Genomic DNA, 17896 nt, shown 5'->3' on the forward strand with positions numbered 1-17896 from the left:
GCCTGTATTTTTTGGGGGGTGACCCTTGTTAATTTGTAAGAGCTCCTTACATATAGGGACATCAGTTTTCTAACCTGTAAGGAAGTCTTGGCTGGGACTTGAAACCCCAGGCTAGAAGGCGACCCCTGGACTTTTTAGGTCTCATGGCAGGCCTATGCTGGTGTGGGAATAACACCACCGGTCTCAGCGGGAGGTCGCCAGCCCTTAGCAAGTGCCGGCTCGCTCCCGCGGGCGGCCGCACATCCCCGCGCACTGGGCCCCGCCTGTCTGCTGGGAGGCCGTAGTGCGCAGGAGCGGAAGCCGGGCCGCCCTTCCCCCACCCGCTTCCGGCCGCGGCTTGGTTCTCCCGCCTCCGCCTCCGCCGCGGCTCGTGGTTGTCCCGCCATGGCACTGTCGCGGGGGCTGCCCCGGGAGCTGGCTGAGGCGGTGGCCGGGGGCCGAGTGCTGGTGGTGGGGGCGGGCGGCATCGGCTGCGAGCTCCTCAAGAACCTCGTGCTCACCGGTTTCTCCCACATCGACCTGGTGAGGGCCGGGCACGCGCGGGTGAATGGCGGGCTGTGGTGCGGGGGCTGGAGTTCGGGGGTTCCGGGGCTCGAGGGGCTCAGAGGCTCAGGGCCAGGAGCCCAGGACCGGAGTTGCGGGGCGGGGGCAGGCTGAGAGGCCCGGGTTGTGGCCCCCCGCGGGAGGGGACTGTTCTTTGGGCACGGGGCGGGCCTCCGCTCCTTGGGCCGGCTCCGGACGCAGAGGAGGCCGCGGGCCCCCGCCTCCCCGGCATAGCCAATGTGTGGCGCTTCGAGGGCGTGAAGCCGCCTCGTATCCTCCCTTCAAAACAAATCCATGGGTGTTAGGAGATGCGGGAGAGGACTGAGTCCCTCGCGGATGTTGTGACTTTAATTTGGAGGTCCCCTTCCTAACTCCGAAGTAACGACCCGGGGCAGAGGATGGCGATGATAGCGACCAACGCGTCCCAAGCGCTGGTCACGAGAAGGTTTACACACGGAACGCGCTCCATCTTCACACCACCCGAGGAGTGCAAACGCTATTTCCACCCTGCTTTATTTTTAACAGATGAGGAAAGGGAGACGCAATGGGGTTGAGTAACTTACCCTGGGTCTCGGAGCGAGTGGCAGGGCTCCCGCGGGCTGCGTGCCTGTCATTGCTCTCACAGTAGACGGTACACTGGCTTGTTTCATTAAAGACATTAGAATTGTGCCCTTTGCATTGGTGTACAGTGACAAGCCAGTGCTATTTTGAATCAAGTTATTTCTACTAATGCAAACTTTTTAGAGTTTGGAGATGTTACTGGCCCTTGGGTGTGTTAAAGTGTCTTAAGGGCTAGTAGAAACATGGAATGAACAAAAAAGTACAGATGGCCGACTGAATCATTGTTTCTTTCCTTTATGTATTATGTATTTAACCAAAAATAAAACTTACGACACTTTTTTAACCATGTGGAAAAGTTTCCTTTCACATTTCTTAGGTTAATTAATAGTAAATGAAATTGTGTATGGATGAAGGCTTGAATCAAGGGAGGTAGCAAAAATTCAATAAACGTTTGCCATGTATCATTTAAGAGAAAGAACACAACCTGGGCAACATAGAGAAACGCTGTCTCTACAAGAAAAGAAAATTAGCGGGGTGTGGTGGTGTGCGCCTGTGGTTCCAGCTCCCCAGGAGGCTGTGTCAGGAGGATCGCTTGAGCCTGGGAGATCGAGGCTGCAGTGAGCTGTGTTTGCACCACTGCACTCCAGCCTGGGCAACAGAGCGAGACCCTGTCTCAAAAAACAAAAAGAACAGGACACAGTTAAATTTAATATTTTGTATTTGAAAGAGTAATTCGATTGAAAGAAATACTTGAATGTTTTTTGTTTTTTGAAACACGGTCTCGCCCTGTCCCCCAGGCTGGAGTGCAGTGGCCTGATCTCGGCTTACTGCAACCTCGGCCTCCCAGGCTCCAGTGATCCTCCCACGTCAACCTCCGAGTAGCTGTGACTATAGGCATGCCCAGCTAATTTTAATTCGTCTATTTCTTGTAGCCACCAGGGTCTTACTATTTTGCTTAGGCTGATCTTGAACGCCTGGGCTCAAGCGATTCTCTCACTTCATCCTACCAAAGTGTTGGGATTACAGGTGTGAGCCACCACTCCCGGCATAGAGAAATATTTTAATATATTTAGTGTTTACCTCGACAGCACATATAGTTTTAATAAATTCACATATTTTTATGGCATCCAAGGCATTTCCTGAAATATTTGCCAGGATGATTAAACAAACAAAATATGCCATTCTTTCAAAGTATTTTTGAAGGTTATCTCTGACATTAAATCTAGATTCTTACATGCATTAAATTATTCTTTATCAGTTTAACAGTTTTAGTATGGCGGATTCGTAAAACGTTTTCTCCACTGATGTAGCAAATATCAAAAGTTCTGGATTATAGGTTCAGAGAGTAGTGATACAGCTCAAACATACCTAAACATTTGTCATTTATCTGAGGTTTATGCGTTTGTAGATTGATCTGGATACTATTGATGTCAGCAACCTCAACAGACAGTTTTTGTTTCAAAAGAAACATGTTGGAAGATCAAAGGCACAGGTAACTATATTTCGCATACCATTTCTATAATTATTTGATGGAACATCTATTTGTGATACCAGATTAATCCTGCCTGTCCTATAGAAGGGAAAAAATGGGTGAAGCTCTCATTTCAGCTGAGAGATTGTGAAGGATGAAGATATATCAAGTAAAGGACTAAAGATTAAGCCCTCCTTTTTTGTTCTAAAAAGGAAATAATCCTGTGAATGGTGTAACTTTCATGGCCTCTTTATATTTAAGTTTCTGATGGTTTACCTAGGATGCACCTTGTGTTCCTGCACCCCCTAGAGGTTGACTACTGCTATGTTTGGGGGCTAGAGTAACCTTACGCTGCTGTCCTAGTTGAAACAAGACAGTTCCCCCGACCTTTGTTTAGTTTTTTTTTTTTTAATGTTCCTTGGTGATTCAGAGTCTTAAAACATCTTTTCCCTTTGCCTGTCTCCCAACCTGTTTGGCAAACCCCCACTCGTTTCTCTTTTTCTTCTTTCATATTTTGGCTTCCTTCTCCAGGAGTACTTTCCTAAACCTTTTAGACTAAGTCGGGTTGGTTTTTCTCTCATAACAACCTTTACTTTTCCTATCATTTTCTTTTCTTTTTCTTTGAGATAGGGTCTCACTCTGTCGCCCCGAGCTGGAGTACAGTGATGCGGTCATGGCTCACTGCATCCTAGAATTCCTGGCTTCAAGGGATCCTCCCACATTGGCCTCCCAAGTGCTGGGATTACAGGCGTGAGCCACCATGCCTGGCCTTTTCCTATCATTTTCATGGCATTTATCAGAGTTTGTAGTTGAACTTAATCTGGATTACTATATGATTTTTTTTTTTTTTTTTTTTTTTGAGACGGAGTCTCGCTGTGTCACCCAGGCTGGAGTGCAGTGGCCCGATCTCGGCTCACTGCAAGCTCCGCCTCCCGGGTTTACGCCATTCTCCTGCCTCAGCCTCCGAGTAGCTGGGACTACAGGCGCCCGCCACCACGCCCGGCTAGTTTTTTGTATTTTTAGTAGAGACGGGGTTTCACCGTGTTAGCCAGGATGGTCTCGATCTCCTGACTTTGTGATCCACCCGCCTCGGCCTCCCAAAGTACTGGGATTACAGGCTTGAGCCACCGCGCCCGGCCTACTATATGATTAATGTCTCTCTTGCTTAACATGTACTTTGTATAGTTCCTGGTACATGCAAGATGCTCAGTAAATACTTGTTAAGTGAATGAATGAATGACACTTGGGTACGTCATGTTGTATTTTTGCTGAAGCTTGTCATTCATGTAGAAATGTGTTTGGTGGTACATGGGTTGGCAGGGGGCTCTCCGGTTATTTTAGAAGTATAAAAGTATAATTTTATAAGTGTAGCTTAACCCTAATGCAGTTTGCTCACAATTTTGGATTTCTTTGGTGTTTAATATAAGTAAGGTACTATGTAAGTAGATAACAGCATTGTGGCTTCCAGAAGCAGATTTCAGATAGGAGCAGAAATATTGTAGTAATTCAGTGTTGTTTGTTTTTCCAGGTTGCCAAGGAAAGTGTACTACAGTTTTACCCGAAAGCTAATATCGTTGCCTACCATGACAGCATCATGAAGTATGCTTTAATGATTACATTGCAGAGTTGTGTAAAGAATAAGGGTTTTGTAAGCCAAATACATAGCTCAAAGTCATTCAACTTTTTTAAAAAAAATGATTTTTCTAGAATTATTAATCAGTGGTAGTTTCTGCTCACAAAGTGGCATTCTTTTTACCAGTTCATAAATACATGGTTTGAATGATGTAGATAAGTGGTGAGATATTTTAATACTTTTAATAAGTAAGTTACTTGGAAATTTATGAAGACCTTATATGCTTGCCTTAAGTAAGAAGATATTTTAAACTATGAAATATCCTTATTTATGATGACTCAGACTTTTCTAAAGCATTTGCCTTTTTCTGTTTAAAAGGTTCCCTCCCAAAATCTGTTTATTATGACTGTGACTTCTGTAATATAACACTTGGAATTATGGTAGGGCAGTAGTAGTGACAGTACGTAAATATATTTATCTTAGTAAAGATAGAGTAAACATATAATTTTGGAGGTATTGGAGTAAAGGAACTGTGGGCTGAAATTGTCCTTTATCTGTGGTTGTTTAGCTCACAAGTAAATAGTATTAAAAATAGTCCTTGTTTAAGGTACTAGAATTGAGGTACTTAACACTTTCTCAGGGCAGTTGTATCTCCGGATTTTGTGTGTGTGTGTGAGACGGAGTTTTGCTCTTATTGCCCAGGCTGGAGTATACTGGCATGATTTCGGCTCACTGTAACGTCCGGCTCCCAGGTTCAAGCGATTCTCCTGTCTCAGTCTCTTGAGTAGTTGGGATTACAGGCGCATGCCACCACACTCAGCTAATTTTTTGTATTTTTAGTCGGCAGGGTTTCACCATGTTGGCCAGGCTGGTCTCGAACTCCCAACCTCAGGTGATCCACCCACCTTAACCTCCCAAAGTGCAGGGATTACAGGCATGAGCCACTGCACCCAGCCTGTATCTGGCTTGTTTTTTAGTTTTTTACTCTGTGAACCTGCCTATAGCCCTATAACCTCCTTACCCTGTGTTGCTTTCCCAGTGCTGCTAAAAGCAGAGACCCTAGGGGCCTGAACCCTGCCTGATCCTGACCATGTGAGGTGAAGTCAGAGGCCAGGCAGATCCTGGGAATGTGTTCTTTATGTGTTCCCAGGCACTTGCTGCCCAAAGAAGGCCTAGTGGGACTAGTGAAGTCATGCCATCTTTCTGCCAGTTTGAGATCCTTCTCTTGTGCCCTAGGTAGCTGGCCAAAATGGATAGGAATTTGAGGGAAATAATTTCTTTAAAATCTGCTTATGTTTGGGAAGAGTCAAACCTTACTATCTATATGGCATATAATCCTAATATCAGTTTTGTTTACACTTACTATGTTTTTTTCAGAACTGTTTATTATACTGCAAAGATGATGTGGAAGGCTAGTTATTTTGGTGACATTTTTTTATTTTGTTTTGTAGTCCTGACTATAATGTGGAATTTTTTCGACAGTTTATACTGGTTATGAATGCTTTGGATAACAGAGGTGAGATTATGTTTATATATACTTTTAATTTCTCAGTATTTTCTCTCTCACATATCCAATTTGTTTACAAATTTAATATTTATTAGACTATTTACTTGTGATTTAGAACTTAAAAGACATAAGAGAAATGATGGAGTTTAAAGCTTGCCCATTGATTGCAGTTTTATATAGAAATGACTTATTCCAGGTGGGAATTTAGCTTTCATATTCTTTGCATTTCTACCAAAAGGTATAAATAGAAGTGAAGTGAAAAGCTCTCAAAAAGTGTGACTGGGGCTCGGCACAGTGGCTAACGCCTGTAATCCCAGCACTTTGAGAGATCAAGTCAGGAGGATCACTTGAGGTCAGGAGTTTGAAACCAACCTGGCCAACATGGTGAAACCCCGTCTCTACCAAAAAACACTAAAATTGGTGTGGTGGCATGTGCCTGTAGTCCCAGCTTCTCCAGAGGCTGAGGTGGGAGAATCGCTTGAACCCAGGAGGTAGAGGTTGCAGTGAGCCCACATCACACCGCTGCGCTCCAGCCTTGGTGACAGAGTACAACCCTGTCTTTAAAAAAAAAAAAAAAAGAACAAGTATGGCTAGAGGGTGGGGTGTGGAATGCTTCGGTGATATTCTTTGCCTGCCGTTACTTCCACATGTAAAAGTATATCTATCAAGTGAGTTTGCAACAAATTGGGCCAGAAATACCTAAATAAAAAACAAGGAAAAGTCAAAATTATGTTTATATTAATTATATAAGGCTTGGGGGTCTCACTGTTGCCCAGGCTAGAGTGCAGTGGTGTAATCATAACTCACTGAAGCCTTCAAATGGGCTCAAGTGATACTCTTACCTCAGCCTCTGCAGTAGCTACTCTGCAGGCATGTGCCACCACACCAGGCTAATTTTTTTTCTGTTTGTTTTTGTAGAGATGAAGTCTTGCTTTGTTGCCTGGGCTGGCCTTGAAGTCCTGGCTTCAAGCAGTCCTCCCACTTAGCCTCTCAAAGTGCTGAGATTCTGGGCAGGAGCCACTGCTCCTGGCCTGAAATTACTCTTTTAACCTGACTCATCTTTTTTTCCTAGCCTTAAACTACTTTAATAGTTCCAAGTTGATATTCCACATTCTGCTTTCATTTCTATCATTTATTATCTGATAATTATATTAGAATAGTGGTGAGTTAAGGAACACCTTGAAACAGTGTTTTGTGTAAGGTACAGCGATAGAAGAGAAAGATGGCAGTTTGGATTTTTAAAATTATGTGTTTCTGTGGGTACTTCTGGAAAAGATTTGTGATACAAATTCTGTTTGATATTTTGTTAAGTGAATGTCTCTTAAATGTCTGTAATTAACAGTTGTATTTTTCTGGCCATAGCTATAAGAAAATTGTACAAAAAATGAGTCCAGTAAGATAGTTTTAGGTCTGTGTCATCCTAATTAAAGGTAACTAATTTGTTTTTTTTTCCCCAAAAACTCATACTGTTTTTTTACTTCCAGCTGCCCGAAACCATGTTAATAGAATGTGCCTGGCAGCTGATGTTCCTCTTATTGAAAGTGGAACTGCTGGGTATCTTGGACAAGTAACTACTATCAAAAAGGTAAAGAAAAGTTTTGTTTTTTTAACTTCACAAATGTTTACTTGAGACCTTGGAGCAGTAGAAAATAGACTTCATATTTATATAAAATGAGCAGGCGAACATCCAAAATGTAAGGGCTTTTATGCCCATGTGAAACTTAAAATGCAACTGGGTGCGGTGGCTCACGCCTGTAATCCCAGCACTTTGGGAGGCCAAGGTGGGTAGATCACCTGAGGTCAGGAGTTTGAGACCAGCTTGGCAAACATGGTGAAACCCCATCTCTACTAAAAACACAAAAATTAACAGGGCATGGTGGCAGGCGCCTGTAATCCCAGCTACTTGGGAGGCTGAGCCAGGTGAATCACTTGAACCTGAGAGGCGGAGGTTGCAGTGAGCTGAGATTGCACCACTGCCCTCCAGCTTGGGCTGCAGATCAAGACTCTGTCTCAGAAAACAAACTTAAAAAGAAACTTAAAAAAACTCCATCTCAAAAAAAAAAAATTCTATTGTCTAAAAGAGTCTGGGCTTATAGAGTGGAAGGGAACTTTGAAAAGTTTTTAGTGGTGTATTTGTGAAGTATTTCAAACATTTAAATACAACTAGAGAATAGTAGAACAAAATACCTGTGTGCTCATACCTCAGTTTTGGTTCATTTATTTATTTATGGTTTTTTTTGTTTGTTTGTTTGTTTGTTTTTGAGATGGAGTTTCACTTTTGTCGCCTAGGCTGGAGTGCAATGGCGCAATCTTGGCTCACCACAACCTCCGTCTCCCAGGTTCAAGCGATTCTTCTGCTTCAATTTCCCGAGTAGCTGGGATTACAGGCATGCACCACCACGCCTGGCTAATTTTGTATTTTTAGTAGAGTTGGGGTTTCTCTATGTTGTTCAGGCTGCTCTTGAACTCCCGACCTCAGGTGATGTGCCCACCTCGGCCTCCCAAAGTGCTGGGTTTACAGGTGTGAGCCACCGTGCCCAGTGCATACCTCAGTTTTTAAAATCTCAACACAGCTTCATTTGCTGTCCAGATATTTTTTCTTTCAGTTCTTTTAAGAAATCAAATATTGTAGATACATTTGAAGAGTTGTTTTCCACATTTTGAAACTATAGAAAGAGAGTTATGTACTTAACATTTGCTGATTGTGTCTAATATTTTTTTGGCAGCTTATTCATGTTAGAAATTGTCTTTATTTGTTTTAACTGTTAAATGTTATTCTTGGAACCTTATTCAATACCATTTTACAAAAGACTTGTGTATGTCAGTGTGTATTAAGTTGTTGAATAAGTGGAGGCCTTCAATATTTGTTGACAGATCAAGACGGAAGTTCTCTGCATTGCAATATGAATCTCATGACTGCTTGCCATTTGGCTACCCTCAAGAAAGCATGTTGGAAGGCTGAGGGCATTAGAAATGGTGTTACGGAGAAAACTCTAAATCTGCTGCAATTTATTTATTTATTTATTTATTTTTTGAGACGGAGTCTCGCTCTGTCGCCCAGGCTGGAGTGCAGTGGCCGGATCTCAACGCACTGCAAGCTCTGCCTCCCAGGTTTATGCCATTCTCCTGCCTCAGCCTCCCGAGTAGCTGGGACTACAGGTGCCCGCCACCTCGCCCGGCTAGTTTTTTCTATTTTTTAGTAGAGACAGGGTTTCACCGTGTTAGCCAGGATGATCTTGATCTCCTGACCTTGTGATCCGCCCGTCTCAGCCTCCCAAAGTGCTGGGATTACAGGCGTGAGCCACTGCACCCAGCCGCAATTTATATTAAAACAGTGTTTGAGAGTTTTGGTTCTTGAACAGTTAGTCTGGCTGATTTTTGCATTTTTGGTAGAGACGACGTTTTGCCATGTTAGCCAGGCTGGTCTCAAACTCCTGACCTCAGGTGATCCTCTTGCCTTGGCCTCCCAAAGTGCTGGGACTACAGGTATGAGCCACCACGCCCGGCCAGACGTTGCTTTTTATATCCTTGTTACTGTAATTCCGACACACCACTATGTATTAAGACTGAAGATGGCTGGGCACGGTGGCTTATACCTGTAATCCCAGCACTTTGGGAGGCAGAGGCAGGCGGATAACCTAAGGTCGGGAGTTCGAGACCAGCCTGACCAACATAGAGAAACCCCATCTCTACTAAAAATAGAAAGTTAGCCAGGCGTGGTGGCTCACACCTGTAATCCCAGCACTTTGGGAGGCCAAGACAGGCGGATCACCTGAGGTAAGGAGTTGGAGCCATCCTGGCTAACATGGTGAAACCTCATCTCTGCTAAAAATACAAAATTAGCCGGGTGTGGTGGCATGCGCCTCTAATTCCAGCTACTCGGGAGGCTGAGGCACGAGAATCACTTGAACCCAGGAGGCGGAGGTTGTGGTGAGCCAAGATCACGCCATTGCACTCCAGCCTGGGCAACAAGAGCGAAACTCCGTCTCAAACCAAAAGAAAAAAAGAAAAGACTGAGGTTAGGAATATCTGAGATGATGAAAGATGATTCATTTGATAGTTGTCTCAGGTGTCATGTACTTCTTGCAAGGCATAAATTCCTTAAATTGTATTTTTTTTTTTTTTTTTTTTTTTGAGAAGGAGTCTCGCTCTGTCGCCCAGGCTGGAGTGCAGTGGCTGGATCTCAGCTCACTGCAAGCTCCGCCTCCCGGGTTTACGGCATTCTCCTGCCTCAGCCTCCCAATTAGCTGGGACTACAGGCGCCCGCCACCTCGCCCGGCTAGTTTTTTGTATTTTTTAGTAGAGACGGGGTTTCACCGGGTTAGCCAGGATGGTCTCGATCTCCTGACCTCGTGATCCGCCCGACTCAGCCTCCCAAAGTGCTGGGATTACAGGCTTGAGCCACCGCGCCCGGCCCTTAAATTGTAATTTTAAACTTGAATGTATATCAATAAAATGGGCTGGACTCAGTGGTTCACGCCTGTAATCCCAGCACTTTGGGAGACCGAGGCGGGCGAATCACATGAAGTCAGGAGTTCAAGACCAACCTGGCCAACATGGAAAAACCCCGTCTCTACTAAAAATATGAAAATTAGCTGGCAGTGATGATAGATGCCTGTAATCCCAGCTCTTTGGGAGCCTAAGGCAGGAGAATTGCTTGAACCTGGGAGCTGGAGGTTGCAGTGAGCCTAGATTACGCCGCTGTACTCCAGCCTGGGTGACAGCGAGACTCCGTCTCCTCCTTATGTATATCAATAAAATGAAGAGTATTTGGTTTAGTAATACCTAAGATTTTTCTGTGTAGGTAGATATATCTTGAAATTAATACTTTTGTTTACTTAATTTACAGGAAATGATAAGGATATGGCTGTATTCCCCAGTCCCACTTAGTTTTGCTCAAAAAAAGAAAAAAAAGAAAAATATAAGGAAAATGGGTGCCGGGCACGGTGGCTCACGCCTGTAATCCCAGCACTTTGGGATGCGGAGGCGGGTGGATCACACGAGATCAGGAGATCGAGACTATCCTGACTAACACAGTGAAACCCCATCTCTACTAACAATACGAAAAAATTAGCCGAGTGTGGCAGCGTGCGCCTGCTGTCCCAGCTGCTGGGGAGGCTGAGGCAGGAGAATGGCGTGAACCCGTGAGCCTAGATCATGCCACTGCACTGCAGCCTGGGTGACAGAGCAAGACTCCATCTCAAAAAAAAAAAAAAGGAAATGGCTGTGAATAATATTGAAATAACATTTACAACTTTAAGAAACAATTTGTTGGAAAGCTGCTGTTTGTCTTTCCAGTAGTTTTTCTGTTTAGTGCGATCAAGGTAAACTCATATTTGACACTCAGGTGTAGTAATTTTTATTTTGGCTTGTAAGTCATGTTCACTGAGCCAGGAGTTGGGAGTCCAAGCACAGCCTTAGCTGTGACTGATAGATTCAGTTAGCTTTTGTGTTAGTTTATCATAAAGTAAGGGTTTTAGAGTCACTAATATTTCAAAATTTCCTTGACAAGATAAAACCTAGTTGGAATATAGATGAATGAAGTGTTTATATTACCTTATAATGTTGAGAAACTGCTATCATGGAATAAAGATTTTTCTCATATCCTGACTTTGTAGGGTGTGACCGAGTGTTATGAATGTCATCCTAAGCCAACCCAGAGAACCTTTCCTGGCTGTACAATTCGTAACACACCTTCAGAACCTATACATTGCATCGTTTGGGCAAAGTACTTGTTCAAGTAAGAGTGTATCTATTTCTTGGCATGCTTTTTGGTACTGAGGATGGAAAATGGAGTCATTTTTATTTAATTACCTTGAAGAGATTGAACTTAAAATGTTTAAATATGGTGAAGGGATGCTTTAGTAGCTTTCTTGCGGTATTTCTTAGGTAAAATTCAGCTGGCCGGGTGCGGTGGCTCACACCTGTAATCCCAACACTTTGGGAGGCTGAGGTGATCGGATCACCTGAGCTCAGGAGTTCGAGACCAGCGTGGCCAACATGGTGAAACCCCATCTCTACTGAAAATACAAAAATTAGTTGGGCGTGATGGCGGGTGCCTGTAATCCAGCTGCTCAGGAGGCTGAGGCAGGAACCTTGCTTGAACCCGGGAGGTAGAGGTTGGAATGAGCCAAGATCATGCCACTGCACTCCAGCTTGGCAACAGAGTGAGAATTTGTCTCAAAAAAATTAAATTTGGCCATGCCTGTTCAGGAAGCTTAGTCTTGTCTTGTATTGGAGATAGCCATCTAACTAAGTGATAAAAATCTATGTATTTGGAAATGTGAACACATACTTAAAAATAACTCATTGGTTATAAAGGAAATCACAATGGAAGTTAAAAATACCCTGTACTGATAATGTTGAAAATGCTATACCTGAAACTTGTAGAACGTATTGAATGTGGTGGTTGGCAAAAAGTTACAGATTTACATACATGAAGAAAGGCTGAACGTTAATTAGTAAATCTTTACTAAGAATCTTAAGTTAGAAAGTGAACCACAGAATACACTTTAAGAAATGAGAAGGATGCGGGCATGGTGGCTCATGCCTCTAATCCCAGCACTGTGGGAGGCCGAGGTAGGAGGATCAGTTGAGCCTGGGAGGTTAGGCTGCAGTGAGCCGAGATTGTGCCACTGCACTGCAGCCCAGGTTATAGTGAGATGCTGTCTTAAAATGAAAGAAAGAAAGATGAATGAGAAGGAAGAATATTAATTGAAGTAAGAGCCCATTCTTGATTACAACATAGAAGAGCAGTGAGTGAGAACTAAACGGGGAACATAGCACAGATTAAGTAAGTTATAAGAAAAAACAAGGGATTATAAGACGATGCTAGTACATAAAAAATTTAAATGGTCTGGGTAAATATATTTTTAGAAACGTACTAAGTGTGCGGTGCGGTGGCTCAGGCCTGCAATCCTAGCACTTTGGGAGGCTGAAGGTGGGTGGGTCACTTGAGGCCAGGAGTTCGAGAACAGCCTGGCCAACATGGTGAAACCCCGTCTTTACTATAAATACAAACGTTAGCCAGGCATGGTCGTGGGCGCCTGTAGTCCCAGCTACTTGGGAGACTGAACCATGAGAACCACTTGAACCCAGTGGGTGGAAATTGGGCCACTGCACTCCAGCGTGGGGGACAGCGTGAGACGATGTTTCAAAAAAAAACAACTGGAAAGAAAATAGAGTGCCTGAATTTAACACTATACCTTAGAGAAACATAAGTAGTTTAAATTCTTCTAAATAATGCACCAAACCTATGTTATTTTTACAGATTCATTTCACCAAACTTGCAAGGAATGCATTACAATATTAGCTAAACTCTCCTTGAGAAGTCTTTAAAAGGGAATACTACTTAGCTCGTGTTATGAGGCTGGTAATGTCTTTGATAGCAAAACCTGTCAAAGCTATTATAGCATAAGAAAAAATTGTTAGTCTCACACATAAATAATAGATACAAAAACCCTATGTAAAATATTAGCATATCCTGGGGATGGGCGCAGTGGATTATGCCTGTAATCCCAGCACTTGGAAGCTGAAGTGGGTGGATCACTGATCTGAGGTCAGGAGTTCAAGACCAGCTTGGCCAACATGGCGAAATGCCGTCTCTATTAAAAATAGAAAATTAGCCGGGCGTGGTGGTGGGCACCTGTAATCCCAGCTGCTTGGGAGGCTGAATCGCTTGAAGCTGGGAGGTAGAGACTGCAGTGAGCCGAGATCGCCCCACTGCACTCCAGCCTGGGCAACAGAGCAAGACTCCATCTCAAAAAAAAAAAAAAGCATATGGATCTAGAATCATATAAAATAAAATGTATATCTTGACCAAATGTGTTTATTCAGGAATATAAGCATGGTTTCAATTAGAAAATCTGTAAATGTCGTTCACTCATTAGGAAATTAAAGAGAAACTATGTAGTTTTCATAGATGTAGAAAAAACATTTGGTAAAATTTAGCAAACAGCCTTTCATGAGGAAAGTTTCTACTAAAACAGAAGTAAAACCTTCTTACTAAAATGAGAATGTCCTCAACCTGATAAAGGAGTATTTTTTAGAAGCTTTCAGCAAACATTGTCTTTAATTTTTGCACTCAGAATAGTATACGTAACAGTGTCAGCTTGATGTGTGTTCACAAAAACCACACTTGGAAACTTTATTTATTTGGCAAACATTTTTTTTCTTTGGGAGGCTGAGGTGGGTGGATCACTTGAGGCCAGGAGTTCGAGAACCACCTGGGCAACATGGCGAAACCCTGTCTGAGGTACAATAGGCCAGGCAAGGTGGCTCATGCCAGTAGTCCCAGCATTTTGGGAGGCTGAAGCAGGTGGTCAGGAGTTCAAGACTAGCCTGGCCAACATGGCAAAACCCCGTCTCTACAAAAAATACAAAAATTAGCCGGGTGTGATGGTGTGGAACCAACAGACCCACACACCTGTAGTCCCAGCTACTCGGGAGGCTGAGCCGTGAGAGCCACTTGAACCCGGGAGGCGGAGGTTGAAGTGAGTGGAGATCGTGCTACTGCACTCCAGCCTGGGGGACAGAGGGAGATTGTGTCTCAGAAAAAGACCAAAAAAAAAAAAAAGTGGCTGTGTGCAGTGACACACACCTGTAATCCCAGCCCTTTAGGAGGCCAAGCAGGAGGACTGCTTGAGCCCAGCATGTGGGCAACATAGTGAGACCCCATCACTACAAAAAATTTAAAAATTAGCCGTGCATGGTGGCACATGCCTGTGGTCCCAGCTACTTGGGAGGCTGAGGTGAGAGGATCACTTGAGCCTAGGGAGGTTGAGGCTGCAGTGAGCTGTAATCACACTACTGCACTCTAGCCTTAAGGGACAGTGAGACTGTCACACACAAAAAAAGATAATCTGGCAAAATTAATATGAGCAGCATTTTTCACTCAAAGGGAAACCTAAATAGGCAATAAGCAAATTAAGTTATGTTTTAATCATAAGACTGACTTGGAAAATTAAGTATAAGGCCACAGTGAGATACAGGTGCTTCTCAGTGTACTTCCTGATAAACTCATAAATAAAAAATACCGTTAAGTCAAAAATGCATTTTTTTTTTTTTTGAGGTGGAGTTTCGCTCTTGTTGTCCAGACTGGAATGCAGTGGAGTGCAACTGCAACCTCTGCATCCTGGGTTCAGGCGATTCTCCTGCTCAGCCTCTCGAATGGCTGGGATTACAGGCGCCTGCCACCACGCCCAGCTAATATTTGTATTTTAGTAGATACAGGGTTTCACCATGTTGGCCAGGCTGGTCTCCAACTCCTGACTTTGGGTGATCCACCTGCCTTGGCCTCCCAAGGTGTCGGTCATGTGTGAGCCTCCACGCCCAGACAAAAATGCATTTTAATATAACCTCAATAAACCTGTTGCAAAGTTGAAAAATCATAGGTGGAACCATTTTAAGTTAGGGGCTGTCTACTATTTTGCACTCACTAGTTGGCAAAGCATTAATTTTAGGAAGTGTTAACATGCCATTGTTGGGAGTGACTGTCAGAGCTTTGAAATTATAGTTGGGTGGGGGGTTTGTACAAAGGATTTCTGTAAGATAACTTTCATTATTCATGTATTTGAGGAAATACTGGAAACTTTTTTTTTTTTTTTTTTTTTTTTTTTTTGAGATGGAGTCTCGCTCTGTCACCCAGGCTGGAGTGCAGTGGCGCAATCTCAGCTCTCTGCAACCTCCACCTCCCGGGTTCACGCCGTTCTTCTGCCTCAGCCTCCCGAGTAGCTGGGACCACAGGCACCTGCCACCACGCCTGGCTAATTTTTTGTATTTTTAGTAGAGACAGGGTTTCACCGTGTCAGCCAGGATGGTCTCGATCTCCTGACCTCGTGATTCACCCACCTCGGCCTCCCAAAGTGCTGGGATTACAGGCGTGAGCTACCGCACCCGGCCTCACTGGAAATTTTATACCCGTGAGTTATTAAACAATTTTTAGGATAACTTTTTTTTTTTTTTTTTTGAGACAGAGTCTTGCTGTGTCGCCCAGGCTGGAGTGCAGTGGCCGGATCTCAGCTCATTGCAAGCTCCGCCTCCCGGGTTTTTATGCCATTCTCCTGCCTCAGCCTCCCGAGTAGCTGGGACTACAGGCGCCCACCACCTCGCCCGGCTAGTTTTTTGTATTTTTTAGTAGAGACGGGGTTTCACCGTGTTAGCCAGGATGGTCTCGAACTCCTGACGTCGTGATCCGCCCGTCTCGGCCTCCCAAAGTGCTGGGATTACAGGCTTGAGCCACCGCGCCCGGCCTAGGATAACTTTATTAATAAAAGAGAATCTCAGCTTAATACCTTCAAATTGTTTGTTAAGACTGTTCAGCAGTAAAGAGCCATTCTACCATGAAAAAACGTTAATCTTGTTCATTGCTGAATTTCTATCCCCTAGATCAGGAATCTGCACCTGAAGGTATATAATAATGTTCGTTGAACAGGTAGTTGCAAGTGTACTTCACAAACATTATTCTGGTGTTAGAATGTTATCCAGGTTGTAAGTGAAAACCACTCACCTGTTTCTTGAGCAGAGGTTTTAACATTGAAATGCGCAGAGCCTTGCTGATAGGAATGGATGTACATCTGCTAAAATTTAACCTTGCTTGCATTGCTGTTGAAATTGGGATGCAAGGTGTCCAAGCACATTGTGTTAAACTTTTAAGTTTATAGTCATTTATCAGTTGTTCACTCTTTTTTTTTTTTTTTTGAGATGGAGTCTCGCTGTGTCGCCCAGGCTGGAGTGCAGTTGCGGGATCTCGGCTCACTGCAGTCTTCGCCTCCTGGGTTCAAGCGATTCTCTTGCCTCAGCTTCCTCAGTAGCTGCAATTACAGGCATGCACTACCATGCGTGGCTAATTTTTGTATTTTTAGTAGAGACGAGATTTCACCATGTTGGTCAGGCTGGTCTTGAACTCCTGACTTTGTGATCTGTCTGCCTCAGCCTCCCAAAGTGTTGGGATTAAAGGTGTGAGCCACTGCGCCCAACCAGTTGTTCAGTCTTTATGTCTGCTAAATATTTGAAATATTATAAATTACATGTTTGGAATGCTTTGTTGTACATAAGTATTTACTATTCTTAAATTATAGCCAGTTGTTTGGGGAAGAAGATGCTGATCAAGAAGTATCTCCTGACAGAGCTGACCCTGAAGCTGCCTGTGAGTAAATTATTTGGCATATGTTTTATTAGAGACTATTATCTTTATTTTGTTGGTTTAATTTTGGTAGCTTAAGGGAAAAAATAATAATTGCTATATGTGCTAGGTAATGTGTGTTTAACATGTGTTATTTAATTTTTTTTTTTTCTCAGAGATGGAGTTTCACTCTTATTGCCCAGGCTGGAGTACAGTAGTGCGATCTCGGCTGACTGCAACCTCCGCCTCCTGGGTTCAAGCGATTCTCCTGCCTCAGGCTCCTGAGTAGCTGGGATTACAGGCACCTGCCACTGCGCCCAGCTAATTTTTGTATCTTTAGTAGAGACAGGGTTTCACCATGTTGGCCAGGTTGGTCTCGAACTCCTGACCTCAGGTGACTCACCCACCTCAGCCTCCCAAAGTGCTGGGATTACAGGCGTAAGTAAGCTGCCATACTTGGCCAAAACAATGTTTTACAAAAAAAATGTGATTCCATTTTCTGATGAGAAAATCAAGGTTAAGAGAAATTTTACAAGTCTAGTAAATAGAGCTGCAAGTTATTCCTAGATCTGATGATTGGTCTGTGCTTTTAACTGATTTGTGTAGCTTTCAGAAACTGAGGTACAATAGGCCAGGCAAGGTGGCTCATGCCAGTAGTCCCAGCATTTTGGGAGGCTGAAGCAGGTGGTCAGGAGTTCAAGACCAGCCTGGCCAACATGGCAAAACCCCGTCTCTACAAAAAATACAAAAATTAGCCGGGTGTGATGGTGTGCACCTGTAGTCCCAACTATTCGTGAGGCTAAGACGGGAAGATGGCTTGAGTCCAAGAGGTAGAAGCTGCAGTGAGCCGAGATCTTAATACTGCACTCCAACCTGGGTGACAGAGCGAGGCTTTGTCTCCAAAAACAAGAAAGAAAATTGGGATACAAAAAGATGCTGATGAATGTGTTATTTTTCTTTTTCCTTGAACTCAGAATGTGTTGCATTTGGGGATTTCCATGAGTGACTCTTTTTTTTTTTTTTTTTTTTTTTTGAGACGGAGTCTCGCTCTGTCGCCCAGGCTGGAGTGCGGTGGCCGGATCTCAGCTCACTGCAAACTCTGCCTCCCGGGTTTAAGCC

The 17896-nt window shown here is 43.8% G+C and overlaps 1 protein-coding gene across 2 annotated transcripts in view; it reads left to right on the top strand.

The window, feature by feature from the left end:
• The first annotated feature begins 347 nt into the window (after positions 1–347).
• LOC105495567 (ubiquitin like modifier activating enzyme 2) overlaps positions 348–17896 on the top strand; it is a 44145-nt gene continuing 26596 nt past the window's right edge. Inside the window, exons 1-7 of one of the 2 annotated variants that reach the window (XM_071086247.1) lie at positions 348–522; positions 2513–2596; positions 4104–4174; positions 5600–5664; positions 7140–7240; positions 11274–11395; positions 16734–16801. In XM_071086247.1, coding sequence (XP_070942348.1) covers positions 385–522; positions 2513–2596; positions 4104–4174; positions 5600–5664; positions 7140–7240; positions 11274–11395; positions 16734–16801 — 649 coding nt within the window. In that variant the 5' untranslated portion in view covers positions 348–384. The remainder of the gene's footprint in view (positions 523–2512; positions 2597–4103; positions 4175–5599; positions 5665–7139; positions 7241–11273; positions 11396–16733; positions 16802–17896) is intronic. The other variant, XM_071086246.1, reaches the window with a different exon arrangement.

This window comes from Macaca nemestrina, chromosome 20 (assembly GCF_043159975.1).
Source record: "Macaca nemestrina isolate mMacNem1 chromosome 20, mMacNem.hap1, whole genome shotgun sequence".
NCBI lineage: Eukaryota > Metazoa > Chordata > Mammalia > Primates > Cercopithecidae > Macaca > Macaca nemestrina.